The sequence below is a fragment of the Schistocerca americana genome, chromosome X (genome assembly GCF_021461395.2).
Source record: "Schistocerca americana isolate TAMUIC-IGC-003095 chromosome X, iqSchAmer2.1, whole genome shotgun sequence".
NCBI classification, from domain to species: domain Eukaryota; kingdom Metazoa; phylum Arthropoda; class Insecta; order Orthoptera; family Acrididae; genus Schistocerca; species Schistocerca americana.
Window position 1 is genome coordinate 178323688 of NC_060130.1, and position 27831 is coordinate 178351518.

At 38.1% G+C, this 27831-nt stretch overlaps 1 protein-coding gene across 1 annotated transcript in view; it reads left to right on the plus strand.

Moving 5' to 3' along the window:
* The window catches only part of LOC124556558 (RNA-binding protein with serine-rich domain 1-like), a 107802-nt gene that overhangs the window by 21804 nt on the left and 58167 nt on the right, over positions 1-27831 (plus strand). The window contains exons 2-4 of the mRNA XM_047130514.1: positions 1268-1402; positions 9897-10103; positions 25892-26029. Of these exons, the coding sequence (XP_046986470.1) occupies positions 1268-1402; positions 9897-10103; positions 25892-26029 (480 nt within the window). The remainder of the gene's footprint in view (positions 1-1267; positions 1403-9896; positions 10104-25891; positions 26030-27831) is intronic.

Sequence of the window (27831 nt, forward strand, 5' to 3'; positions counted from 1 at the left end):
CAGAGAGATATATATATATATATATATATATATATATATATATATATATATATATATATATATATATATATATATATATATATATATATATGAAATACCTGGAAAGAAAAAGATATTTTCAGATTAAAAATGTAATAACATGGTCAAGTAAAACATCTATGGAGAAATTGTAGTATACCAATATCATTAGTTGCCCTTCTTCCTGTTCCATTCAAAGATGGACTGCAGGAAGAACAACTGCCCTTATAGATCTTAATGTTCATTTTTCCTTTCCCTATAATTTATCCTGTCTAGTATGGGGTCCACTTTTTCAGGATTTGGTAAAGCTTTTATGTACCTTAATGAATTCAAAGTTTGAGCATCATGGTCATTATGCAGTATGTATGTGAGTGGCACAATATGTTCTTTGACTCTGTGTTGAATCCTACCTGATTTAGAACAATATCCAAATAAAGAATGAAAATGAATTTATTTTACCACTAGAAAGAGTGACCAGTAACAGAATGTCCTACAGCATTTTGACACATTCCAATAGAACAGGCAGGATTCAGATGCAATAGAAATTGCTGCAATCCAATGAAGGCCCTAACAAGTCTTATTGTTTTGTTTTGTAGACTGAAAAGATCTGAAGATATGGCTGAAAGGAAATAGGCCTATGTAGACTCAAGTGTCCCTGCTCAAGAACATACTAGGCAAATACTAATTATACTACATCATGTTGAAAAGAGGAGAAGACCTTGCAGATTAAATGATGATCTGTGACAAAGCTCATTTTATGCTTCATTTCTTTTGTATCTTTCCACTAAAGGTATTCTGTCCACTGCTTTCAGAAAGTTCTTGCGTTATGGTGATGTAGCAACCCTGAAATCTCAATCCACAGACATATAGACCACAGAAACCACACTATAAGGATATCATTTCCTGTATTGGATGCCCCACAGCAGCAGCAGAGTTATAGAACTTACTGCAAATGAAACTGAAGTCAGCACCTTTCATCCAAGCAACTTGAGTCACATGAAGTTATTTTGGAGAATCTAAATCTGGGCAGCTGCTGAAGGTTTTAACCCACCCATCTTGAATACCAGTAAAATTGTGTCACTTGTACAAAGTACTGGGTTGTTGAATTGGATCATCACTAGACTTAAAATAACATGCCTTGTACATTGACCCGAAACAAAAGAAAATAAAATTAAATATTTTTGTATTTCTCCTTGTTTATGGCAATTATTTACATGGGTATATTTATTTATTTATTTATGATATACAGGACAAGCACTACAGAAAAGAAGCAGGGAAATTCAGAGTCAGACTCAGGGAGCCCACAGAAGACAAAAACCAGCAAACCTGAACAAGAAAGTAAAAAATCGAGTTCTTCAAGTGAGGAAAGTAAATCTAGCAAGAGGTAAGTGTAAGATTTTCAAACTAGTGTAGTGTAGTGGTAAAATACATACAATAACAGTCACTAGCTCAGCTTGTGCAGTCAAATATTTAAATCACCACTCCTTTCAGGCATGTAATGCACATGAAACATATGTACAATTTACTCTTATAGTACTTCTAAAGCATATCTTAAAGAGATAAGAAACTGAACAATGCAGCCCTGTTCCAGAACACATTACAAAGCATTCTTTACTTCTGGAATGAGTCTTTCACTCTGCAGTGGAGTTTATGCTGTAACAATCTCCCCTGAGAGATGAAAACTACACTATGTGATCAAGAGTATCTGGACACCCCCAAAAACATGTGTTTTTCGTATTAGGTGCATTGTGCTGCCACCTACTGCCAGGTACTCCATATCAGTGATCTCAGTAGTCATCAGACATTGTGAGATAGCAGAATGGAGCACTCTGCAGAATTCACGGACTTCATATGTGGTCAGGTGATTGGGTGTCACTTGTGTCATACATCTGTACACGAGATTTCTACACTCCCAAACATCCCTAGGTCCACACACAGCACAAAAGCGTACAGGGCGACCTCGTCTGTTGACTGACAGAGACCGCTGACAGTTGAAGAGGGTCATAATGTGTAATAATCAAACATGTATCCAGACCATCACACACGAATTCCAAACTGAATCAGGATCCACTGCAAGTACTATGACAGTTAGGTGGGAGGTGAGAAAACTTGGATTTCATGGTCGAGCGGCTGCTCATAAACCACACATCATGCCAGTAAATGCCAAACAAGCCTTGCTTGGTGTAAGGAGTGTAAATATTGGACAGTTGGACTGTGGAAAAATGTTGTGTGGAGCGATGAATCACAGTACACAATGTGGCGATCCAGTGGCAGGGTGTGGGTATGGAGAATGCACAGTGAACATCATCTGACAGTGTGTGTATTTATTTATTTATACGTCAACTCTTGTAGGACCAAAATGAGGAGCAAATCTCCAAGGTCATGGAACATGTCAGTACATGATATTACAACATAAAAGTTATAACAGGTAAAAATAAAATATTTATGAATCCGAAAAAAGTCAATCCATATGTTTAAGTAAACGCAATCTTCAATACAACAAGAATCAGCTTAATTTTTCAAGGAACTCCTCGACAGAATAGAAGGAGCGACCCATGAGGAAACTCTTCAGTTTTGATTTGAAAGTGCATGGATTACTGCTAAGATTTTTGAATTCTAGTGGTAGCTTATTGAAAATGGATGCAGCAGTATACTGCACACCTTTCTGCAGAAGAGTTATGGAAGCCTGATCCAAATGCAGGTTTGATTTCTGCCGAGTATTAACTGAGTGAAAGCTGCTTGTTCTTGGGAATAAGCTAATATTGTTAACAAGAAATGACAGTAAGGAATAAATATATTGAGATGCCAATGTCATAATATCCAGACTCAATATAATAGCATACAACATAAGCGAATGAAAATAAGCAAAGTAGACTAATTTTCATGTCAAATGATTACTTACTTCAGATACCGTTTGAATAGTAAAAATGGCAGCATTAAGTGTTTGAACAAGATCCTAAACATGGGCTTTCCACGACAGTTTACTATGTATCCGAACACCTAGAAATTTGAACTGTTCTGTTTCACTAACCATATGCCCATTCTGGGACATTAAAATGTCAGGTTTTGTTGAATTGTGTGTTAGAAACTGTAAAAACTAAATCTTAATGTGATTTAGCATTAGTTTATTTTCTACAAGCCATGACTTAGGTCATAAACTGCAATATTTGAAACCGAGCCAGTGTTGCACATAACAGTAAAATACGGAGGCGGTGGTGTTGCGGTGTGGTCATGTTTGGTCGTGTTGTTTTGCATGGCGCTATCACAGCACAGGCCTATATTGATGTTTTAAGCACCTTCATGCTTCTCACTGTTGAAGAGCAATTTGGGGACGGCGATAGCATCTCCCACCATGATTGAGCACCTGTTCATAACGCACGGCCTGTGGCGGAGTGATTACATGACAATAACATCCTTGTAATGGACTGGCCTGCCCAGGGTCCTGACCTAAATGCTATAGAACACCTTTGGGATGTTTTGGAATGCTGACTTCATGCCAGGCCTGACTGACTGACATCAGTACCTCTCCTCAGTGCAGCACTCCGTGAAGAATGGGCTGCCATACCCCAAGAAACCTTCCAGCACCTGATTGAATGGATGCCTGCGAGAGTGAAAACTGTCATCGAGGCTAAGGGTGGGCCAACACCATATTGAATTCCAGCGTTACTGATGGACGGTGCCACAAACTTGTAAGTCATTTTCAGCCAGGTGTCCGGATACCTTTTATCACATTGTGTATGTGCCAGAAGCAGACTCATAACTGAAACTTCCTGGCAGATTAAAACTGTGTGCCCGACCGAGACTCGAACTCGGTTCGCAGAAGAGCTTCTGTAAAGTTTGGAAGGTAGGAGACGAGATACTGGCAGAAGTAGAGCTGTGAGTACCGGGCGTGAGTCGTGCTTCGGTAGCTCAGATGGTAGAGCACTTGCCCGCGAAAGGCAAAGGTCCCGAGTTCGAGTCTCGGTCGGGCACACAGTTTTAATCTGCCAGGAAGTTTCATATCAGCGCACACTCCGCTGCAGAGTGAAAATCTCATTCTAGACTCATAACTGTTAGCCAGTATCATTCAACCATACAGTATTAATGTGTCAGGAAGTTTGAATGTTCATTTTTTTAAAGGAAGTTTTCCAACAAGCAAAAAAACATAATAGCAAATCATAATTTATTAATTAGTCACTTATTCTCTTAAATGAAATGTTTCTTTAATTAGTGCCACAGAAAACATATTCAAACATTAATAGTTAAAATTACTCCTTGGCCAATTACTGAAGGATCAAACTTGCATTTCTCATTGATGTGTATAAAAACATTGAAGGAGAAATTAATTGAAAGAACTTCCAGAATAGTTTTCTCCATGTGTGGATTCACTGCTACTGTATGCAGCTATTTGACCTTTTAATTTGGTGGTGATTCTTACAATGTCTGTGGAACTGACAAGATGATGTGACTTTCTGTAATGCGGTCAGTTCCATCCAAGTAACATTGCTAATCTTCTAGAGCAGTTGAAACATACTATTAGCTATTGTGTCGAAAGATATTGAGCTTGGAAGATGTGACTGTTACTGATTACAACAAAAAAATTATTTAATTTTCACAGAAAAGAGATAATGAATAAAAGTGAGTATCATTACATGATATATTCCAGAGTTTGAGAATGGAAATTTATTAATGAATAGAAAAATGTGCTAATAAGGTATGGAAATAGGAAGCACAGGTTTAATCAACTTCAGGCACTAGTATTCCTGTATTTTAAAACAAGTACCTTGTTTGACAACTATGTTCATCAAACTGACTAGTAACAGGTTAATGCAAGTGTAGGGCATTATATACTTTGTTACTAAGTCAATAAATATGTGAAAAAATAATGGCTTGTCAGCAAAATAATCTTCCTGTCATCTCTGAAATTATTAAAAAAAACTAAAGAATTAACAAAATGATCTAGTTAAATGAGCCGCAACAGTTGCATTTATTTATATTGATACAGGAGGTGTGTATGTCTTTCTTCATTTCCAGTTGTGACCACAAAATATTGTCCTCCGACTATCAGCTAAAGTCAATAATGACTAATATCAGATCTGAATATTCTCAGAAAAAATAGAATTTGAATAAAATCCAGACTTGAGTCAAAATGGTACCACCATAAAAAAATATGCAAGGTCAGCTGTGCATCATTGAAAAACTTGACAGGTAAGGTGCATCCAAAACCACTGCATGGTGTGGTTAAAGCCAAAAGACGGGCTTGTTGTGTAATTCAAGAATGCCTGTAGTTCGCTTAGCATATTCTTTATGATTGAGTTCTGAGTATATTCATTATTGACTGAAGTTGATAGTTTAAGAATGACATTCTACGATCATATACTGGAAATAGTGACATTTCCACATCTAGTTTCTTGTACAGACAAATGCATCTGGTGCTTCCAGGAAAAGCTGAGCAATTCAAGCAGTCAGTAATGAATCATTTGCTACTGTCACCAAATTTTGATGTGCAGTGTCAGAAACATTTATAAAATGTTAAGGATAGACTACCTGAAGTTTGCTAAGTATCTTGATCTGGATCTTATTAATGAAAGATCATTAGCAGCCATTGATCATTGTGGTTGATTCCTAGAACAATACTCAGTGAAAGTAGAACTACTCTATCAGTGAAAAGGGGCAGTAGTACTTTGCTCTGTAATTTAAATATTGTAATTTTAAACGTTAAGTGGAGAAATTATAATTGAAATGGGTGAAAAAAATGCCTTCACAACAGGACTCGATTTAGGATGCAATTATTGATGAATTAATTTGAAAGCAAAATGCATGTGCATTGCATTCTAATTGAAGTATATTTTGTTCATCATGCTCATGTGAGATCAATTTGCTGTATGAGCATGCCTTCAGTTCAGAATGTACTTAATAGTATGACTTCCAGTTTTGTGGGTGGATTCAGTACCACGCTCATAATTATGCAGGAAATTTGCATCATTCATATATTCTTGTTTATAAACAGTAATTATTGCAGCTATTGTTGTATTGTAATGAATTTCTATTCCTACATACACTATGTGATCAAAAGTGTCCGGACACCAGGCTGAAAATGACTTACAAGTTCATGATGCCCTCCATCGGTAATGCTGGAATTAAATACGGTGTTGGCCTAACCTTAGCCTTGATGACAGTTTCCACTCTCACAGGCATACGTTCAATCAGGTGCTGGAAGGTTTCTTAGGGAATGGCAGCCCATTATTCACAGAGTGCTGCACTGAGGAGAGGTATCAATGTCATTCAGTGAGGCCTGGCATGAAATCGGCATTCCAAAACATCCCAGAGGTGTTCTATAGGATTCAGGTCATTGCTCTGTGCAGGCTAGTCCATTACAGGGATGCTATTGTCGTGTAACCACTCTGCCACAGGCCATGCATTATGAACAGGTGCTCAATCATGTTCAGAGATGCCATCACCATCCCCGAATTGCTCTTCAACAGTGGGAAGCAAGAAGGTACTTAAAACATCAATGTAGGCCTGTGCTGTGATAGTGCCATGCAAAACAACAAGGGGTGCAAGCTCCCTCCATGAAAAACACGACCACACCTTAACACCAGTGCCTCCAAATTTTACTGTTGGTGCTACACACGCTGGCAGGTGGTGTTTACCGGACATTCACCATACTCACACCCTGCCATCGGATTGTCACATTGTGTACTGTGATTCATCTCTCCACACAGTGTTTTTCCACTGTTCAATTGTCCAATGTTTATGCTCCTTACACCAAGCGAGGTGTCATTTGGCATTTACTGGCATGATGTGTGGCTCATGAGCTGCCACTCAACCACGAAATCCAAGTTTTCTCACCTCCCGCCTAACTGTCATAGTTCTTGCAGTGGGTCCTGATGCAGTTTGGAATTCCTGTGTGATGGTCTGTATACATGTCTGCCTATTACATATTACGACCCTCTTCAACTGTCAGCAGTCTCTGTCCGTCAACAGACGAGTTTGGCCTATACCCTTTTGTGCTGTATGTGCCCCTTCATGTTTCCACTTCACTATCGCATCAGAAACAGTGGACCTAGGGATGTTTAGGAGTGTAGAAATTTCGTGTACAGACATATGACACAAGTGACACCCAATCACCTGACCACATTTGAAGTATGTGAGTTCCGCGGAGTGCCCCATTCTGCTCTCTCATGATGTCTAATGACTGCTGGGGTCACTGATATGGAGTAACTGGCAGCAGGTGGCAGCAGAATGCACCTAATGTGAAAAACATATGTTTTTGGGGGTGTCCGGATACTTTTGATCACATAGTGTAGATTCTCTTGGGAGCCCTGCTGAATACCGTCTTGGGCTAATAATGTTTTTATTTGGTTTGATTACTGTCTATGGTAGTATCCATTATTTGTATTTGGTGCTTACAGGGGGACTGTATAAACATCCACTCACTGATTTGATTCATATTGATGGGGTGAGTAGGGCACAACTGGGGCTTCAACATATTTAAACAGGAAGATGTAACTCTCAACTGTTTTTGAGAAAATCAAGTTTGAACATTTTAGGCGTGCTTGTATACTTTATATTGTTGCTAGTATTCAAGGAATCTTTGGATAGAATCTTGTTCTTTGGAGTTCTTTGGATTGAATCTCTCTGTTGGTACTTTTTTTTTTTCATTCACATATTATTCTAACAATAGACATTGTGTGTGGTATGCTGTGAAATTGTGTGATGAGTGGTAAGTGTTTATGAATGTAAACTAAATTAGTTTTTCAATAGAGACATTGAAAGAATCATGCACATGCACAATTTAAGAATTTATTATGTGTACTGTATGTCACAGTAATTATTGTTTTCCATTTCTACAATTAGTATCATTCTAATTCGAGCAGTGTGCTGTAGGTTACACTTTATACTTGTCACAAATGTAGATACAATAATATAAATAAAATGATTGTACTGATTTGACAGAGTGTGTAATGTCATCTTACTTCCAGTCTCCTTGCCAAACATTTATCTGTTTTAGGATACGGTTATGAAAATAATAAATCTGTTGTTAGAATTATCTGAGAATGAACAAAAACAAAAAAATAAAAAGAACTAGAAGTGTCAGCAGCGAAATTCTTTCCAGAGACCTCATGCTTGTGAAACAAAGCACTTACTTGCCTGGCCACCGACTTCTTGAATTCTAGCAACCATAAAAAGTATATAAGAGTGCCTAAAATTTTCAAATACTGTTTTCTTAAAAAGAGTTGAGAGTTGCATGTTCCCTTTACCTATGTTCACCTCCTAGTTGTGCCCTACACACACTGTCAATATGAATCAAATCGGTGGAGAGAAGTTCGAACAGTCCCCATGTTAGGGAGCATGTGTGAAAGTAAAAACCAAATATTTACTTTAGAAACTTACACTAGAAATTAATTCTTCCCTCCCCAGAGTGCTATATTTGTTGTTATGACCACTCCTAATATCCAAGCAAATTTTTGCTTTTGTTTTCTTAAGAGAACATTTGGCAAACCATTAATGTGTTGTTGGATTTCAAAAGTTGAAGTATTATGCACATAGAGTTGATTCAGTCCCGGTAGACAGTCATGGTGGTCGGAGCTCACTGGTAAAGGAAAGTTGAGTAACAGCAATTGAGGAAGAGACCACCGTCAGGCAACCTTATATTTGTCTGTTATGGAAATTCAAGTGTCTGACCGGCAACCACTAGGTGCCCTTGCTAGACATGGGCGACGTTATACATATTGATACAACCATGTTATCCATTTTTGCGGTCGACAGGGTTGCTAAAACTTACATTTATTAATTACAAGTAGTCCACCTAAGTGCAACAAATTGCAGTACTTGAAGCTTAAGAATTAGGCTTAAGTTTACCAGCTGCAGAAATGTAATTAAAGTACATTATAATTGCTTTCATTTCTAAATGAACTATTCAGTTTAGAACAGGGCTAGATTGATGGTAGTCACTCTTTATAAAATTAGTTAAAATTAAAACAGCTAACATTTTTCTGCCACAAATGAAAATTAAAACAGTAATATGATCATTCTGTTCCTGATAAGTTCAGGATGGCTTTCCTGGGTGTTAGTTATTTATGGCTCTGAAACAAACAGATTATTGTCAGGCAGACTTTGACTGGAAAACTTTAATGCATAGTGACCGGAGTGCTGTCATTGGGTTTCTTGTGATTTTTCACACTGCAAGTTTGAGACGGTAGTGTGTGTGGGTGGAGGTTGTTGCTTACATGGAGTAAGCAGCCAAAGTGAACTAGGCATCTAACAGCAATGAGTTTGGTTGTCATTGTTTAGACATGTGACTTAAGTCTTGAGCAAGCTTCCAGCAAAAATTTTAAGTATCTTACTTGAAGCACAGCACAGCAGCAAAGTGTTCCTCCACTTTGATGGTACTGAAATCTCCCCCCCCCCCCCCCCCCCACACACACACACACACACTCACTCACTCACTCACTCACTCACACTGTTACTGAAAATTCTAAAAACATCTGCACTAGAAATTTTCTTATTTTTTGAACAGCCAGTTTAGATTTTGAGTCCTGCCAATTGAATTATTTGTTAACAATCCATGTTGCTTTTGAGTCGCTGTCTCTTTCCCCATGCTATGAAAAAAATGTTCCCTCTAAAAAATTCCATAGTAATGATTAGTGTTCTGATGTATTCCTGGGTTTTGCAGGACTCTGTCTCACTGAGTTGTAAATTTTTTGGTCCCTGGACAGAACTCTGGCTCGTCCATTTGCATTATTGGTGACTTGTAGACCAGTAAGTGTGATGTATCTTCTGCATCTACAGTGGCACCTGCAGAGGGCACATGGAACATCATTATTTAGTCACATGCATTATTTTGTTGCCTTTGGGACTCCCATTGAACAGAAACACTACACTTTTTGTTATAGGAAGACTGCAGAAGGTGGGAAGGGGGAAGATGATGGCTCTGAATCTGCATCTGGTTCAGATAAAGATAAAGCTAGTAAAGCTCAAGAAGGAAAGAAAGATAAAGATGTTTCATCTGGTGAAAGCAGTAGCAGCAGCAGTAGCAGCAGCAGCAGTAGTAGCAGCAGCAGCAGCAGTAGCAGCAGCAGTACCAGTAGCAGTGGCAAAAGGTATAATGTTATGTTATTTCCTGCAGTTATTCTGTAAATACATAACTTGCGTATTTGTATGTTATGCATTCATCTGTAATTTACATTACAGCTGTCGGTCCTACCGAGAATTATAAGTAATATCACTTATTTCACCTTCAGAGGTCTTTTTTGTATAAATGAGGAAACTGGTATACATTCGTACGCAAAGAAATATGCAGAGTAAATGCTGAATTGTATTTTTCCAGCCTCGGCAAACTTAGTTGTATAACAACAATGTTTGGTGAATAACTAAAGAGCCAGGCAAGCAATATGTTAGAGCAAGATGAGTACATGAAAGAATGTGTAGGTATCTGATGAATAAACAATTTTGAAGACCTATAGGATTGATTGTTGCTATGCTTAAATGTATAAACACTGCTGTGAACACAGAAAAATGGTAGTCACCATAACTGTAGAAGACAGTGAAGGGTTGATAGTCAAGGTGTACCCCTGACATGTTTGGTAAGTGTTATGTGCAGTCTTTTGAACAACTGTGGGTGGCCTCATTACATATCCATTATGACTGACCAAGGTGGTGGTGAGCACACTGGATTCACATTTGGGAAGATGTGGTTCAAAAATACATTTGGCCATCCTGATTTAGTTTTTCTGTGGTTTCCCTAAATCAATTAAGAAAAGTGCTAGGATAATTCTTCTGACTGCAACAAGAATTCTGTTGGTTATCTGAGGAGCCAGTTTCCTTTTTGACACAGTGGATGGCCATGTGCATCTTTTTTATTATCTGCATGAAGCTACAGTTTTGCTGCATACTGTGTCCACAGTGCAGGTTGGCGCTGGTGCTTGCGTGGTGTGCCCAGCTTTTATTTTAACAATTTGGTCCTCTCGTAGTTATAGAGGAACCCACCAGTTTTCTGTTCCTTTTTTATCTTCTTGTGGACCTGTTGTATACAGGAAGTATATTGTTTTCTGCTGAAGGATGAAGACATCTTTCGAAAGGGCAGGAATGGTTTGACAGATGCAATCCAGACTTTCAGCTTCTGGAGTGGCCACCAAAGTCACTAGACCTGTCATTGATCACTTGTGGGGAGACAGGGAATGGGACATCCAGTCCTTCAGTACATTTCCTGCCTTCATAACAATGTTGAAGAGTGCATTGCATCCAGCATGTATGCTGATGCAACAACACTGCTGCTGACATCTCATAACAGTGTGGCCATGTTGGATTGCTGATATGTGGATGATAAGAGGAAGACTTACATGGTTCTAGGTAGGTTGTCATGATTTATCATCACACCAAAGTATCGTAATAACAAGAAAATAGTGTTTGCCATCATGTGCAAACATTTTACTCATTCTTCTTCCCCAATTATAGGGTATTTTGTGCCATATCATTCACTCTTTATTTCCATTCGATGTTTTGAACTAATAAAACTGAATGCAAAAGTTAGGAAGTGTTTACTTACACAATACAGTGAGGAGAGGAAGTTTTGGGCATTAGGCAGATGTATAAACCAGGTACTGGACACTAGCTGTGTTTCCGAAGTAAAATTCTTTGCCAGGACATGCTCACACACAGCTAATCTCTCTTTTATTTTTCCCTGATGTACTGAGCTGAGTAATTGTCATAGATGTCGTGGATGCTATAAATGTGGAAGAGTTGGGATGGGGAGAAGGAACAGCAAGAGAATTTCCCACAGGTGCTGCTGGGGATAGTGGCATGTTGTATACAGGGAGGAAGGATATGTATGGTGACTTGAGGGGGTAGAGGCAGATGAATCACTTTTTGTATTGTTATTAACAAGAGGTATTGGGAACACCCTGCTTGCCTGAAGTTTTGCAGTTCCACTCATCTGTTTCTGTGGCGCAACTATTTCACTTCCACTTACTGGTGCTTTTCATTAATATTTTAATTTTGGTTGAATGTTGATCTGATTATTTTATATCCTCTTTTTTGTATATGCATATTGTGGCACACAATATACAAAATAAATAAATTATTTCATGACTAGGCTTATTTTAATACTCATTTTGTTCCTTGAAGCTCATCATGTACTTGTTGTAGTTTTTCTCTGTAAACTTTTTGTCCAGGCATTACATTGTTGAACACAACATATGTAATCATGCAATTTTTGTACTCTGAGGCTCAAAGGGTAAGTGCTAAACTATAATTACAAAGATCCAGGGTTTGATCCCCAGCTGATTCTTGGAATTTTAGTGTGACTTAACACCCCTTTTCTGTCTGGCAATGACTTTTTAATGTGATAAATGTCTAGTTGCAGCACAGTCTGTGATTCACATTGAACTGTAGGTCCTCCTGTAAGTGACAGGGTAAGTCAGTCAGAGGTCAGAGGAAAGCAGTGACATACCACCCCCAATAGGATTATACCTAGTAAAGTACCATGTTCTTCAAATAAAGAATATTCGTCTAGATCTGCTCATCTTCAGATCAACTCTCTCTCTCTCTCTCTCTCTCTCTCCCTCTCTCTCTCTCTCACACACACACACACACACACACACACACACACACGTGCATGAACCAAAACATTATGACCACTGCCTACTGCAAGACTGAATGTGCCACATGGTGGTGGTGGAGGCATGTGGACGGTAAGGAAAGTACACACGGTGCAGTAGTTATTTGGTATGATTCCAGCTTTACATATGAAAACCTAAATCACAGATATCTGCCGAAACACCAGGGAAAAAGTGCCTGGCAACTCATAAGAGAGAGATCCTGTATAAGTGGAGCAGAGGTGAGTGAGAAAAACATTCTAGTGATGTTGTGGGCTGCAAATGAGGAAAACCCCTGACATGTGTGACCTGAAAAAGGGCAGATTGTGTTAGCATGGTGCTTGGGAACAAGTATCTTAGAAATGGTAAAGCTGGTCAGGTGTTTGTGTGCTACTGCCATGAGCAACTATGTGAAGTGGTTGAAGGATGGTATAACCAGGAGTGGGCAGTCTTTGTATACATTGAAATCCACTTGGCACAATGCCAGAGCATACTCTGAGAAGAGCCAAAACAATTGGTGATGCCCATCACTACTCCATCAATGTGTTTCATCCAAGAATTGCATAGTATGCACTGTTATATCAGATAATATCTGTTAACATTATGACTTTGGCTGTTTTTAAAATTATCCACTATTATGTACATGACCATTGTGAAACTGTAGCAGTGAAATCAATGAGTTTCCAGATGAGATTAATGTATTGTAATCACTTTCTCTCTCTCTCTCTCTCTCTCTCTCTCTCTCTCTCTCTCTCTCTCTTTTGCTGCATTAAACTCGCATGAGCTAGTGGATTTCTATAATATTTTGTGGATAGTCTTTCACAGTATTTGCTGTTGTCTGTACTATTTTTGTGCTATTTTAGTCACTTTTCTTTCGTTTATAAGGTAGATTGTTATTTATTGAGGATAATCTGACCAGCTCCCTTAGATTGTTTGCAGATAATGTTGTAATTTACCGTCTAGTAAAATCATCAGACAATCAATTCCAATTACCAAATGATCTAAAGAGAATTTCTGTATGGTGCGAAAAGTGGCAATTGGCACTAAACAAAGAAAAGTGCGAGGTCATCCTTATGTGTACTAAAAGAAATCCAATAAATTTTGGGTATACAATAAATCACACAAAACTAAGGGCTGTCAGTTCAACTAAATACCTAGGAATTACAATTATGAGCAACTTAAATTGGAAAGGCCACATAGGTAATATTGTGGGGAAGGCGAAACAAAGACAGCACTTTGTTGGCAGGACACTTAGAAGATGTGACAAACCCACTAAAGAGACAGCCTACATTACACTTGTCTGTCCTCTGCTAGAATATTGCTGCACGGTGTGGGATCCTTACCAGGCAGGATTGACGGAGGACCTCGAAAAAGTGCAAAGAAGGGCAGCTCGTTTCGTGTTATCGCGCATTAGGGGTGAGAGTGTCACTGATATGATACGCGAGTTGGGGTGGCAGTCACTGGATCAAAGGTGGTTTTCTTTGCGAGGAGATCTATTTACAAAATGTTAATCAACAACTTTCTCTTCCAAATGTGAAAATATTTTGTTGACACCCACCTACATAGGGAGAATTGATCATCATAATAAAATAAGAGAAATCAGAGCTCGAACAGAAAGATTTAGGTGTTCCTTTTTCTCATGCACCATTTGAGAGTGGACTGGTAGAGAAGTAAGTATGAAAATGGTTCGATGAACCCTCTGCCCAGCACTTAAGTGTGAATTGCAGAGTAACCATGTAGATGTAGATGTATTCAGAGTAACAGAAATTTTCAGCCTGTTATGGACAGCATAGTCTAGCATGAAGGGGCAGATTAGGGGATTGTTGGAAGGAATTTTCAGAGATAAAGGAAGAGTACAAGGAGAAAAATGTATAGTAGGAGAAACAGATAAGGAAATATAGAGAGGTTCCAAACAGGGAGTATGGGAGTGTGTGGAGGTACATAGGGGGAAGGGACTAATGCAGATTGAGACAAAGAGTATTACAGAAATAAGGGATATGTACGAGGGTAATCCCAAAAGTAAGGTCTCCTATTTTTTTTATAAGTACATTGACCTGTTTATTTTACAATGGTTTATATCAGTTTACATCTTGAACATTCAGCTGTTTTTCGACATAATCACCATTTATGTCCATGCATTTTTGTAGACACTGTGGCAGTTTTTGTATGCCCATGTCATACCAGCTCCCCGCCATGCTGTTCAGAAAGTTAGATACCTCTTCTTTCATCTCGTCGTTGGTCCTGAATCGCTTTCCGGCCAAATGTTCTTTTAACCTAGGGAATAGCTGATGGTCCCTGGGTGCCAAGTCAGGACTATAGGGTGGGTGGGTGATTATGTTCCACTGAAACTGTTGCAGGAGAGCAATGGTTTGCCGAGCAATGTTTGGGCGAGCATTGTCATGGGGCATGTGTGTACCCTTGCTCAACATTCCTCTTCTCCAGTTCTAAATTGTGCATTTGAGTTTTTTCAGAGATTCACAGTACCTGTCAGCGTTAATTGTGGTCCCAGCGATTCAGCTCCAACGACGAGGTGAAAGAACAGGTTCATAACTTTCTGAACAGCATGATGGTGAGCTGATATGACATGGGCATACAAAAACTGCCACAGCATCTACAAAAATGCATCAACAGAAATGGTGATTATGTCAAAAAATAGCTAAATGTTCAAGCTGTAAACTGTTGTAAACCATTGTAGAAATAAACAGGTCTATGTACTTATAAAAAAATAGGAGACCTTACTTTTGGGATTACCCTCGTAGCAGGGAAGGTTTCCATGTGTGCAGTTCAGAAAAGGTGATGTTGGGCACCTGTGAAGGTAGCCACATTGTACACTGACTTAACTGCAACCACACACAGAACAGCATGGGTATGGCTGTGAACAAACTAACTTTACAGATGAGTGGCCACCACCATGCTCCAGTGTTCTAACCTATGGTATTCCAGTTCACAGATAGGAAATTCCATCTTGTCAATTTCCTTGGTATTCCAGTTAGAACACAGCCCTATAGCAACAAGATGCAGTTTTCAAACACGATTTAATGTTCCAAAAGGACCCAAAGCAAAAACGGTTCACAAGCTCTTCGCCAAATCAAACGAGACTGACAGCATGGCTGATGATCTAGTGTGGAATGCTGCCCCTAGGCAAACTGTAGTTACTCCTGAAAATGTCAACATGGTTTCTGGAATTATTCAGCAAAATCCAAGGAAATCCATTCAAAGAATTGCAGCAGAGACTTATTTGAAGTATTCCAGCATGCATAAAATACTAAGGCAGAGACTACACGTGTGTCCATTCAAAATCCAAAGCCATCAGTCCATACATGTACAACCTGTGTGACAGAGGGTGTGAACCAGTTTCTCACAGTGATTGATAACCAAGGATTTGATGTTGGCTGCATCTGGTTCACAGATGAAACACACTTCCACCTGAATGGAATCGTGAATAAATAAAACTGGCGGTTTTGGGGTTCTGAAAATCCCCCTTTGTGCGAAGTGAAACCACTGTATTCTCCCAAAGTTAGGGTTTGGAATGTGGTATGCCGCAGAGGCTTTATTGACTCTTGTCTCGTATAAGAAATGATCGCTAATGGATGTGAAGCTGCAATTTTGGAACAGTTTGTCGACCCACAGCTTGCACTGGAGGATCTACCACACACCAAGTGGTTCATACAAGATGGACGAGACCACATTGTACCAAACATGTGCTTCACTTTGGTGATGAATACTGTGGGAATAGAGTCATTGCACAGTATTATTGTAAATTTACTGGTGCAGGGATGGATTGGCCTCAGAAGCTGACTGCTTGTGACTACTTTTTGTTTTCGAGACATTTAATTTTGAAATTGGGGACTCCTTCACTGGACACCCTGTAGTAGGAGCTAAGCTATCTAAGCTCATTATCTAACCTTGGTAAGTTATGGTTAGTTTTCCATAGTGACATTGAGGGACTGAAGTCTCTGAAGTATCTCTCTCTCTCTCTCTCTCTCTCTCTCTCTCTCTCTTTCTCTTTTTCTCTTTCCTTCCTTCCTTCCTTCCTTTCTTAGTCTTTCCCATAGAAATATCTTTGTAGAAAATAACTGTAAATAGCAGGAACTTATTTCTGTAAATGAGTACCAGGGGATGGAATGGAGAACACGTTGGCACAGTCAGCCTGATGTCAGATGTAAATAAGTAAGAAACTGACTGGGATCTACCATGCACTTTGTTATCATGTTAGGGAAGGGTAGGACATGGCAATAAATATATTTTGTCTATGATTCATGTAAGTCCAACGAGCTCACTCTGCTATGGTACCTTTGTTGTGATTACTGTGCATACCTGTACATTTGTAAATAGTTGTTGGGAGTTAAGTAGACACACCAGAGCACTAAGTAATTATATCTAGTAAATGTTTGTAGGAGCATATAAAGTCAGAAAATACCACATGGTAGACTGTCAGTTATTTAGTACTCTCAACTTTTTGTTCGGTTCTGTAGTTTCAGGTTATTCGTAAAATTCTTAACTTCATGACAATTATTGGCACTTATGTTGCCTGAGAAATTATCAATGTGGATTCTGCTAGATACCCCGTCATATCCATGAGAGTTCTTGGTCTTTGTTCTTGGTCTTGGTTTTGTTCATTCCTCATTACTAGAAGGGCATTCTGTTAGCAAAAAGGTGAATGGCCTTTCAGATCATGATGCACAAATTTTAGCTTTAAAAGATTTTTGTGCTGCAATACGTGTTAAATATAGTCATCAGCTGTTCAGGAAAGCTGATCCAGTTGCTGTAGAGACCTTTGTAAACCTTATAAAGGAACAAGAGCGGCAAGATGTTTATAGCGCTGATACAGTAGATGATAAATATAATGCTTTTCTCAAGACTTTTCTCATGCTCTTTGAAAGTTGCTTTCCGTTAGAACGTTTAAAACAGGGTACTAGCACAAACAGGCAGCCTGGGTGGCTGACTAGAGGGATAAGAATATCTTGTAGAACAAAGTGGCAATTATATCAAAACGTTAGAAACAGTCAAAATCTAAATGCAGCAGCCCATTACAAACAGTATTGTAAGGTGCTTAAAAATGTTATTAGGAAGGCAAAACATATGTGGTATGCAGATAGAATAGCTGAGTCTCAGGATAAAATTAAAACCATATGGTCAGTCGTAAAGGAAGTTGCTGGTCTGCAGAGACAGATCGAGGATATAGAATCAGTGCGTAGTGGGAATGTCCGTGTTACTGATAAGTCGCATATATGTACAGTATTTAAGAATCACTTTCTGAATATAGCAGGTGAACTAAATAGAAACCTAGTCCCAACAGGGAATCATATAGCGCTCTTAGAAAAAAGTGTTCGAGACTGTCACCTGAAATGCTCCTCCATGATACTGACAAGAGGGAGATTGAGTTAATAATTAAATCACTAAAGACCAAGAACTCTCATGGATATGATGGGGTATCTAGCAGAATACTGAAGTATTGTTCTATATATTTTAGCCCAGTTCTCAGCCATATCTGTAACTTTTCCTTTAGGAGTGGTCGGTTTCCTGACCGATTAAAGTACTCGGTAGTGAAGCCACTTTATAAAAAGGGAGACATTGGTAATGTTGACAATTTTAGACCTATTTCTATGCCATCGGTGTTTGCTAAAGTTATCGAGAAGGTTGTATATACAAGGTTACTGTAGCATTTAAATTCACATAATTTGCTGTCAAATGTTCAGTTTGGTTTTAGAAATGGTGTAACAACTGAAAATGCTATATTCTCTTTTCTCTGTGAGGTTTTGGGCGGATTTAATAAAAGGTTGCGAATGCTAGGTGTTTTCTTTGATTTAACGAAGGCTTTTGACTGTGTTGACCACAAAATATTACTGCAGAAGTTGGACCATTATGGAGTAAGGGGAGTAGCTTACAATTGGTTCGCCTTTTACTTTAAGAACAGAAAGCAGAGGGTAATTCTCCGCAATATTGAGAGTGGTAGTGATGTTCAGTCCCAATGGGGCACTGTTAAGTGGGGCGTTCCCCAAGGGTCGGTGCTGGGACCACTGCTGTTTCTTATTTATATAAATGATATGCCTTCTAGTATTACAGGTGATTCAAAAATATTTCTGTTTGCTGATGACACCAGCTTGATAGTGAAGGATCTTGTGTGTAATATTGAAACAGTAACAAATAATGTAGTTCATGAAATAAGTTCGTGGCTTGTGGAAAATAATTTGATGCTAAATCACAGTAAGACTCCGTTTTTACAGTTTCTAACTCACAATTCAACAAGAACCGATATTTTGATCAGATAGAATAGGCATATTATAAGCGAGACGGAACAGTTCAAGTTCCTAGGCGTTCGGATAGATAGTAAGCTGTTGTGGAAAGCCCATGTCCAGGATATTGTTCAGAAGCTAAATCCTGCTTTATTTACCATTAGAACAGTATCTGAAATAAGTGACACTTCAACACGAAAAGTAGTCTACTTCGCATATTTTCATACGCTTATGTCGTATGGTATTATTTTTTGGGGTAATTCTTCTGATTCAAGAAGGGTATTTTTGGCTCAAAAACGGGCTGCCCGAGCTATATGTGGTGTAAGTTCGAGAACCTCTTGTCGACCCCTATTCAAAAATCTGGGAATTCTGACATTGCCCTCACAGTATATATTTTCTTTAATGTCGTTTGTTGTTAGCAATATTAGCCTATTTCCAAGAGTTAGCAGCTTTCACTCAGTTAATACTAGGCAGAAATCAAATCTGCATGTAGAATGCACTTCCTTGACTCTTGTGCAGAAAGGAGTGCAGTATTCTGCTGCATCCATTTTCAATAAGCTACCACAAGAACTCAAAAATCTTAGCAGTAGCCCAAACTCTTTTAAGTCTAAACTGAAGAGTTTCCTCATGGCTCACTCCTTCTATTCTGTCGAGGAGCTCCTGGAAGAGCTAAAAAATTAAGCAAATTCCAGTGCTACATTGTTGATTTTCTTCATTTAAACTTACGACTTTTCACCTGAATATGTTTTTTTATATTTCATTTTATCTGTTTCTAATATCATGTTATAATTTCATGTATTGACTCGTTCCACGACCATGCAGACTTCTCCTTAATTTGGTCCCACGGAACAATAAATAAAGAAATAAATAAAATAAATAAAACTTATGGAAGTTGTTTCCTTAGATTATTGTAACTTCATGTCTAGAAGTAGTACGACAGATGACTTTGTAAATTCATCAGAAACAATCGTTATCAGTTATGCAGTACTAAAGGCTTGTAATTGAGCAGCTACTTCACCCATTATGGATCAGAAAATGTTGATGAGTCTGCATCCTGATGCTTGAAGCACAGCAGCTACCTACAGCGAGCCACAATATTCATGTGTACAGTAAGTTCCAGAATGTTTTTCTTTTAATGAATAAACTAGACGAACATCGATGCTTAAGATATTGTGTTGATTATAATTGATTTCGGTTCAGTATTAACTTATTTGTTCTAAGTGCACCACATTTTTTAAAATGATGTTATCATGATCAGAGTTTCCTTTTTTTAACCATTTCAGAAAAGTGTTCATTGTTAGTTTTTTTTGTGACTCATTTCTTGATTATGTTGCATATGTATAGTATTTTATATGTAAAGGGAACTGAAATTTTCTCAATTACTGTGAATAATCACAGTATAAAGATGCAGTTTCCTGTTTTTAAATTCAGTGGGTTCTATTTTGAATATTTTGTTTTAATTCTGGTCTCTTTGCTGTATTTCTAGGGTGGATTAAAATAGGAGTGAGTCTGTCTTGATTCAGCTGTGATATTCAGTCACTATTGTTTTGCATGGTGAGATACAGTGTCATCAAGATAGAAGAACAATGACTTACGAGTAATGAATATGAGGGAAAACTGACATTTACAGTTCTGGGAAGTGGGTGAAATGTCTACTGCATTTATCTTGTACGTTCTGTTACAGGAGAAACTTTTAAGTGTTTATTAAAACAAGAAAATAAGGTAACATAATTGCAAAGTTCACAAATATACAAAAATAACTGATAGAGCAAGACCATCGGCCACTTGAAAGAGAAAGCTGATAAAGTGACCTCTAGACAGCTTTCTCTTGATAAGTTCTAGTATTCTGAATGAAGAGCCTGATGGAAAAAAGAAACTACTTACAAAACAATAATTCATATCACAGTAAATACGCCTCTCTGATATATCCATCATTAAATTTAATCAAATGTGTCATCAAAGGCACTTAGTTCTGAAATTTATTGGAATTATCAAGAGATTTTGTGTTGATTTATCAGTGTCATTATATGAAGTTAAATCAATAAGTATCTGGAATCGATACCCTCTGGGGAGGGGGGGAGTTGTGTTTGCTCAGCAAGCCACGTGTGCACCACTTCCTTCACCTGTTGCTCAGAGCCTAATCAACGGCCCCTTCGTACATCTACAAGTGGATCAAAGCTGCATATAGTTTGCCACATCATCAACAGCCACTTGTCTGTTATTCAGAATCAAGGCACGGACTTGTTCAGTAATGCCATCAATTATGGCTGTAGCACGAAGCTCCGCTCTTCTGTCATTTTTCATACTTATTTGGCTACTTTTGAACTGTTCAGTCTACTGGTGAGCACTTTGCTCTGACAAAACTTTGTCCGTGTATTGTGCTGAAAGTCTTCTATGACTTGTTGCTCCTGGTACACTTTCAGACCCCAAAGAACAGATACAGAATGCTGTCTGGTGCAAACAGTGTGTGACATGGCCATCTTTAGGTTGTGACAGTACAAAGTGGACTGATATGGTAATGCTACAACCTACCACAGGTCAACACAACAGTGCCATCTAGTGGCCGGTGAGTGCACGAAGTCGTAGAGCCAACCTAAAGACAGTTAGAGCAAAATTGCAGATAATCATTGACTTATCCTCATACAACAAGGAGTCTTAACCTGCTTGAACAAAATTTAAGGCAAGGATTGGCTATAATTTGTTGTTGAAACCATTCTATCATTCTGAAGAAACTAGGGAAACCTAAACTGCCAGGGTATTTGAACCCAACTCCTCTCAGATATAAGTCCAGTTTACTTCAGACATTTTGAGTTTCTTTAATAACTTTTGTTCCATAGAAAAACACTGAGAAGTAATGAATCTCATTTGCCTTAATTCATAAACTTTTGATTGATGTGTTAACACATCAGTTTTTTTATGTTCCACACAGCCTTCTAGAATAGCCATCTGCATCTATAATCTGCAAACCACCATGAGGAGCATGGCAGAGGGCATGTCCTATTGTGGCAGTTATTAGGGTTTCTTCCTGTTCCATTCACAGATGGAGCACAGGAAGGATGACTGTTTGAATGCCTCTGTGCATGCAGTAATTATTGTAATCTTATCCTCATGGTCCCTATATGAGTGATACATAGGGTGTTGTAGTATATTCCTAGGGAAATTATTTAAAGCTGGTTCTTGAAACTTTGTTAATAGATTGTCCCGGGATAGTTTACATCTATCTTCAAGAGTCTTCCAATTCTGTTCCTTCAGTATCCCTGTGTCACTTCCCACGGATTAAACAAACATGTGAACATTTGTGGTGCACTTGTCTGTATATGTTCAGTACCCCAGTTAGTCGTATTTGGTATGGGTTCCACCCACTTGAGCAGTATTCTAGAACTGCTTGCATGAATAATTTGTAAGTAATCTCCTTTGTAGACTGATTGCACTTCCCCAGTATTCTACCAATAAACCGAAGTCTTATCACCTGCTTTACCCATGACTGAACCTATGTGATCATTCAACTTCATATCGCTACAGAGTATTACACTTAGGTAAATTTTACATTTCTGAACATTTAGAGCAAGTTTTGAAGGGCAAAATTTTACATTTCTGAACATTTAAAGCAAATTGCCAGTCTCTGCACCACTTTGAAATCTTATCAATATCTGACTGAATATTTATGCATCTTCTTTCAGATAGTACTTCATTATAGATAACTGCACCATCTGCAAAAAGGTTGATTTTATTATTGTTATTGTCTACAAGGTCATTAATATACAATATGAACAGCAAGGGTCCTAACACACTTCCTTGGGGCGCATCTGAAGTTACTTCTACATCCGATGATTACTCTCCATTCAAGATAACATGCTTCTTCCTCCGTACCAAAGAGTCCTCAATCCAGTCACAAATTTCACTTGACACTCCATCTGATAGTACTTTCAGCAGTAAGCATAGGTGCAGTACTGAGTCAAATGCTTTTTGGAAATCAAAAATAAATACTGCATCTACTTGGTTGCCTTGATTCAAAGCTTTCAATATGCCATGTGAGAATGGTGCGAGTTGGGTTCCACATGATTGATGTTTTTGAAATCCATGATGGTTGGCATTGAAGAGATCATTCTGTGCAAGATACTTCATCATGTTTCAGTTCAGAATATGTTCTAAGATTCTACAACAAATCGATATCAGGGATATTGGACAGTAGTTTTGTGGATCACTTCTACTACCTTTCTTGTAGATGGGTGTGACCTGTACCTTTTTCCAAGAACTGGGCACAGTATTTTATTTGAGGGTTCTACAATAGATTATAAGTTAGAAGAGGGGCTAACTCAGCAACAAATTCAGTATACAATCTGACAGGGATTCCTTCGGGGCATGGAGCTCTGTTCAGTTTTAACGCTGTCTGCTATTTCTCAACACCACTGACACTAATATTTATTTCAGTCATCTTTTTAGTGGTGTGAGGAATAAATTGGGCAATTCTCTTGGGTTTTACTTTGTAAAGGAACATTTGAAAATGGAGTTAAGCATTTCAGCTTTTGCTTTGCTACCCTTAATTTCAGTTTCTGTCTCTTTCACTAGGGCTGGGCACTAACTTTGGTACCACCGACAGTCTTTTCATATGGCCAGAATTTATTTGGATTTTGTGAAAGATCACGTGACAATATTCTGCTATGGTAATCACTGAAGGCATCACGCATTGCTCTCTTGATAGCCAAATGTGTTTCATTTAGAATCTTTCTATCTATAGCCCTATGCTTTGTTTTACACCGATTATGCAGTAATCTCTGTTTCTATAGAAGTTTCTTTACAGTGACTGTATACCATGGAGGTTCCCTCCCATTATGAAATGTTCTACTGGGTACATACCTATCCAGTGCATTGTCAACTATTCTTTTAAACTTGAGCCAGAGTTACTCTACATGCTCCTGCCCTCTGCTGGAAGTTTCAAATTCCTGAGTGAGACATGACACTACTCATTTTTTATTTAGTTTACTGAACATATATATCTTTCTGCTTGTTTTGGTTGTCCTTTGTACTTTGGTAATCATTGTTGACACATCCACAAGTGAACTGAGGTTTTTTCCAAACTACATCAGGAGATTGGTTTGGTGGATGATAGAAGATACAGTTATCATTTTATACCCACCCTTGAAACTGTGTCTTGCCCAAACAATCTCACATGCAGCTTCAATTTCTACCTCAGTGAATTTGAGTTTCATGTCAGTTGCGACAAATACACCACCTCCATTTCCCATTTGCCTATCCTTTTTATAAACACCTAAATTTTCACCAAAACCCTCACTGCTGACAATTTCAGGTTTCAACCAGCTTTCTGTACCTAGTATTATATGAGCTTCACTGCTTTTCATCTGCGCTTGAAACTCTGGCATTTTGTTGCAAATGCTTCAGCAGTTTTGCGATTTTAATACTCTCACCTGTGGGAGGCATTTCTTTCCTACAGCTATCGTTATCTGGATTGGATGGAGAGTTGCTTAATCTAATTGTGCATCCCACACAGAGTCAGCTACGTGAGTAGCAGCCTCTGATGTGTAATGCACACGTGACCTATCTAGGGGAACCCTACAGTTCTCAACCCTATGGCACATGAGAGAAATAAGCCTGATAAAAACCTTGTATTTGAAGAGCACACATATTGGTAATAAAAGTTTTTACAACTTCATTTCCTAACTACAAAGGAGAGAAACAGGAATTTGTGTAGATCAAAACTGTTTGCTAGTGCATGAATTTAAGGAACGTCATGTGCTTATTAGCTGTAACAATTTGGTTCAACACACATGTTTATGTATTCCTCATATTTGTTGTTGTTATCATCATCATTGAGGCAGTTAATTTATTTCATATGCGAATATCACTCAACAAATAATAAAGGCATGTGGCATAGGTATTAAAAAAAAAAAAAAAAAAAAAAAAAAAAAAAAAAACAAAAACATAGGAGTCTGTTCAGTGTACAGTGCCCCAAATTACTTTAGTTTTAATTGAAACTACTTTTAAGTAAGTACATCTTTTTATATCAGAATCACAACTGCACACAGTCCTATGCAGACAGGTCTGTGCAAAAGGACATCTTTGATTTGTCTTTAATTTGCCCCAGTCATGCTCTCAAGGCAGCTTACTGAATGAATTAACCAAATATGATGTAGTGTAACATCCTGATGGCACTGAAACGAATGATACATATTTGAGCTACAAAATTTGTTATATGCTCAGCCTCCCTGAGAATATTGGAAGATATACAGTGCATATACTTGTAGAAAAACCAGTCCAGTCTATTCAGGAACAACACATAGGGAAGGAGATGATATTCTACTGGGTAGCAGAATGTGGGAAAATTCAAGGCAACAAACTGACAGAAACAACAGCTAGGTTGGACTGCATTTTATCTGCAGTTGCACAATTTAAAGACCTCCTAATTACAATCACATAACTGTTCAGGGACAAATCCATTCAGTGACGGGAAGGAGAATGGTCGAAAGTGGGGGACAAACATTTCTGCTCAGTGAAACTGAGAATATCTGGCTGTTGCATAACTCCTCCCTGCCATAAAGATGTGGCAAAGAATCCATTATTTGCTTCTGGATTGGGTACAGGTTTTCTCTCTGAAGAGAGGATCCCCTAATTTGTTGTGCTTGCAGTGTACAAATTTTGGTATGCCATAATTCGATTGACTGTGTTTTATATCATGACAAGAGTGCAGAAACTGGTTTACCAGCTGTTCTGTACTCTACATGACATTGTGGGAGGTGTGGTTGTGGTTTTAAGTTGGATGGCTTATCCATTCACATGCATGGACACACGCCCTTGTTTGTGTGTGCGTGTGTTTGGGGGGGGGGGGGTTGCACGTGTGCGTGTGTGTGTGTGTGTGTGTGTGTGTGTGTGTGTATGTGTATGTGTATGTGCATGTAGTGGAAATAATGACAATAGTAGGAAGCAGCAACCAGTTTTTAGAACTACAATTATGTTATGTTCCAGTGATGTGAAAACATCTTGTATATACTATACTTGTGTACCATTCACTCACAATACATTAATATAGCTTTTGTATTGTAGGTCTTCCAGAATCAAAAAGAGAATTGAACCTGAGCCAGCTCGAGCAACAGCAAGAATTAGAAAGAAAATTATTAGGGTACGAGATACAAGAAAGAGAGGTGATTCTTCATCAAGTGATAGTAGTAGCAGTAGCAGAAGGTAGAAAATCAGTATAATTTATCTTAGTAAGCCTTTTATTATTTGTATAATATTCCTAATTTCTTGATTTCTCAGATGTAAGTGTATTGTTTAAATTTACCAGCCATTAGAACGAATGTTGTATCTATTTAATGTTCCAGAATACAGATTATTGTAATCATATGGCTATGTTGTTGGTAAGAGATTTCCCCACAGTGACTGAGAGAGTGATCTAACTATGACACATGGCAGTAATTACTTAACATTAGTGCTTTCTAAAAATCTTGTGCCACTATAATATTACTATTTTATTTATACCCTCTCATATTTTTCATTTGTTATCTACAAAATACTTTATCTTGGAACCTGATATTTCATTCTGTCACTAAACTATTAGACATTTGCATTCTGATTTGATATTTATTGAATGAAAAACTTAATAACAGAAATGAGTTAATCAAATCATCATAGTGCTTTGATTGTGTGTTGTGTGAGGTATTTCATGACTAATCATTGCATAAAACACATGGTGATAGTGAAATTTTATTATTGCTTTTGTGATAATAGCAAATATTTAATGATTCCACGATCAATACATATGCATGTACACAAAACAAAAAGTAATCTGTTGATACAATGAAAAATACTATTATGAGACTTAGTATGTTGTGGAAGGAGATGAAAAGTGATTTTTATGAGAAATTAAATAATAGGAAATAATAGTTTGAAAAATTATTTTATTACTGTAAGCATGATATAGTGTTAAATATTTACAATTATTTGGGCACCAGTAAATGTGGTTTGTATCATGTCTCATTGTAGATATTTTGACCTTTTATTAACTAAATGTTAATATTATGAAGCAGTCCAGAAAAAACTAGCCGGCCGGTGTGGCCATGCGGTTCTAGGCGCTTCAGTCTGGAACCGCGCGACCGCTACGGTCGCAGGTTCGAATCCTGCCTAGGGCATGGATGTGTGTGATGTCCTTAGGTTAGTTAGGTTTAAGTAGTTCTAAGGGACTGATGACCTCAGATGTTAAGTCCCATAGTGCTCAGAGCCATTTGAACCATTTTTTCCAGAAAAATCTGAGCACACTACTCAGTGTTGTTAACAGAAGTATGTAGAATATTTAAGCTCTTTATGCCTTATGTGACTCAATGAAATCATTCATCAGCTATGTCCACTGCCGATTAAGTATAGCTTTGACTGCAATGAAAATGGTGGATATACATCTAATGAGTGTACAGAACACTGGAAAAGTTAGGCATCTTATGATTTTGTTTAACAGTTCAAAATATATTGCGTAAAATGTTTCACAAATAAGGACAACCAGTGATCAATTGCACCTTTAAATGCACTGGCATCTTGGGCCATCTCTGTTAAAATGTTCCTTTTGTAGGTGTAATGTCTAAGGATCACTTTGCAGAGATATAGGAAATTTCTTTTAGGAACAGGAACAGAAAAAAAGATTGTGAGGTTGCAGATATGCACAGGAGTTGAATAGCAAATGAGCAGTTGGTGACGGATGCATCTAATCTTCCACACCCCTATGCACAATACAAAAGAGAGACTAATGCTATCAGTATCAATGTTTTGGTGGAGTTTGGTTCTCCATATTGCTTTCAGAAGTTCCCTGCTCCATAGCATTTCCCAATTTTTTATTGAAGTAAGAAACTGAAAAAGCCTGTGTTCACATACTGAGACGTGACATCTACACTCCTGGAAATTGAAATAAGAACACCGTGAATTCATTGTCCCAGGAAGGGGAAACTTTATTGACACATTCCTGGGGTCAGATACATCACATGATCACACTGACAGAA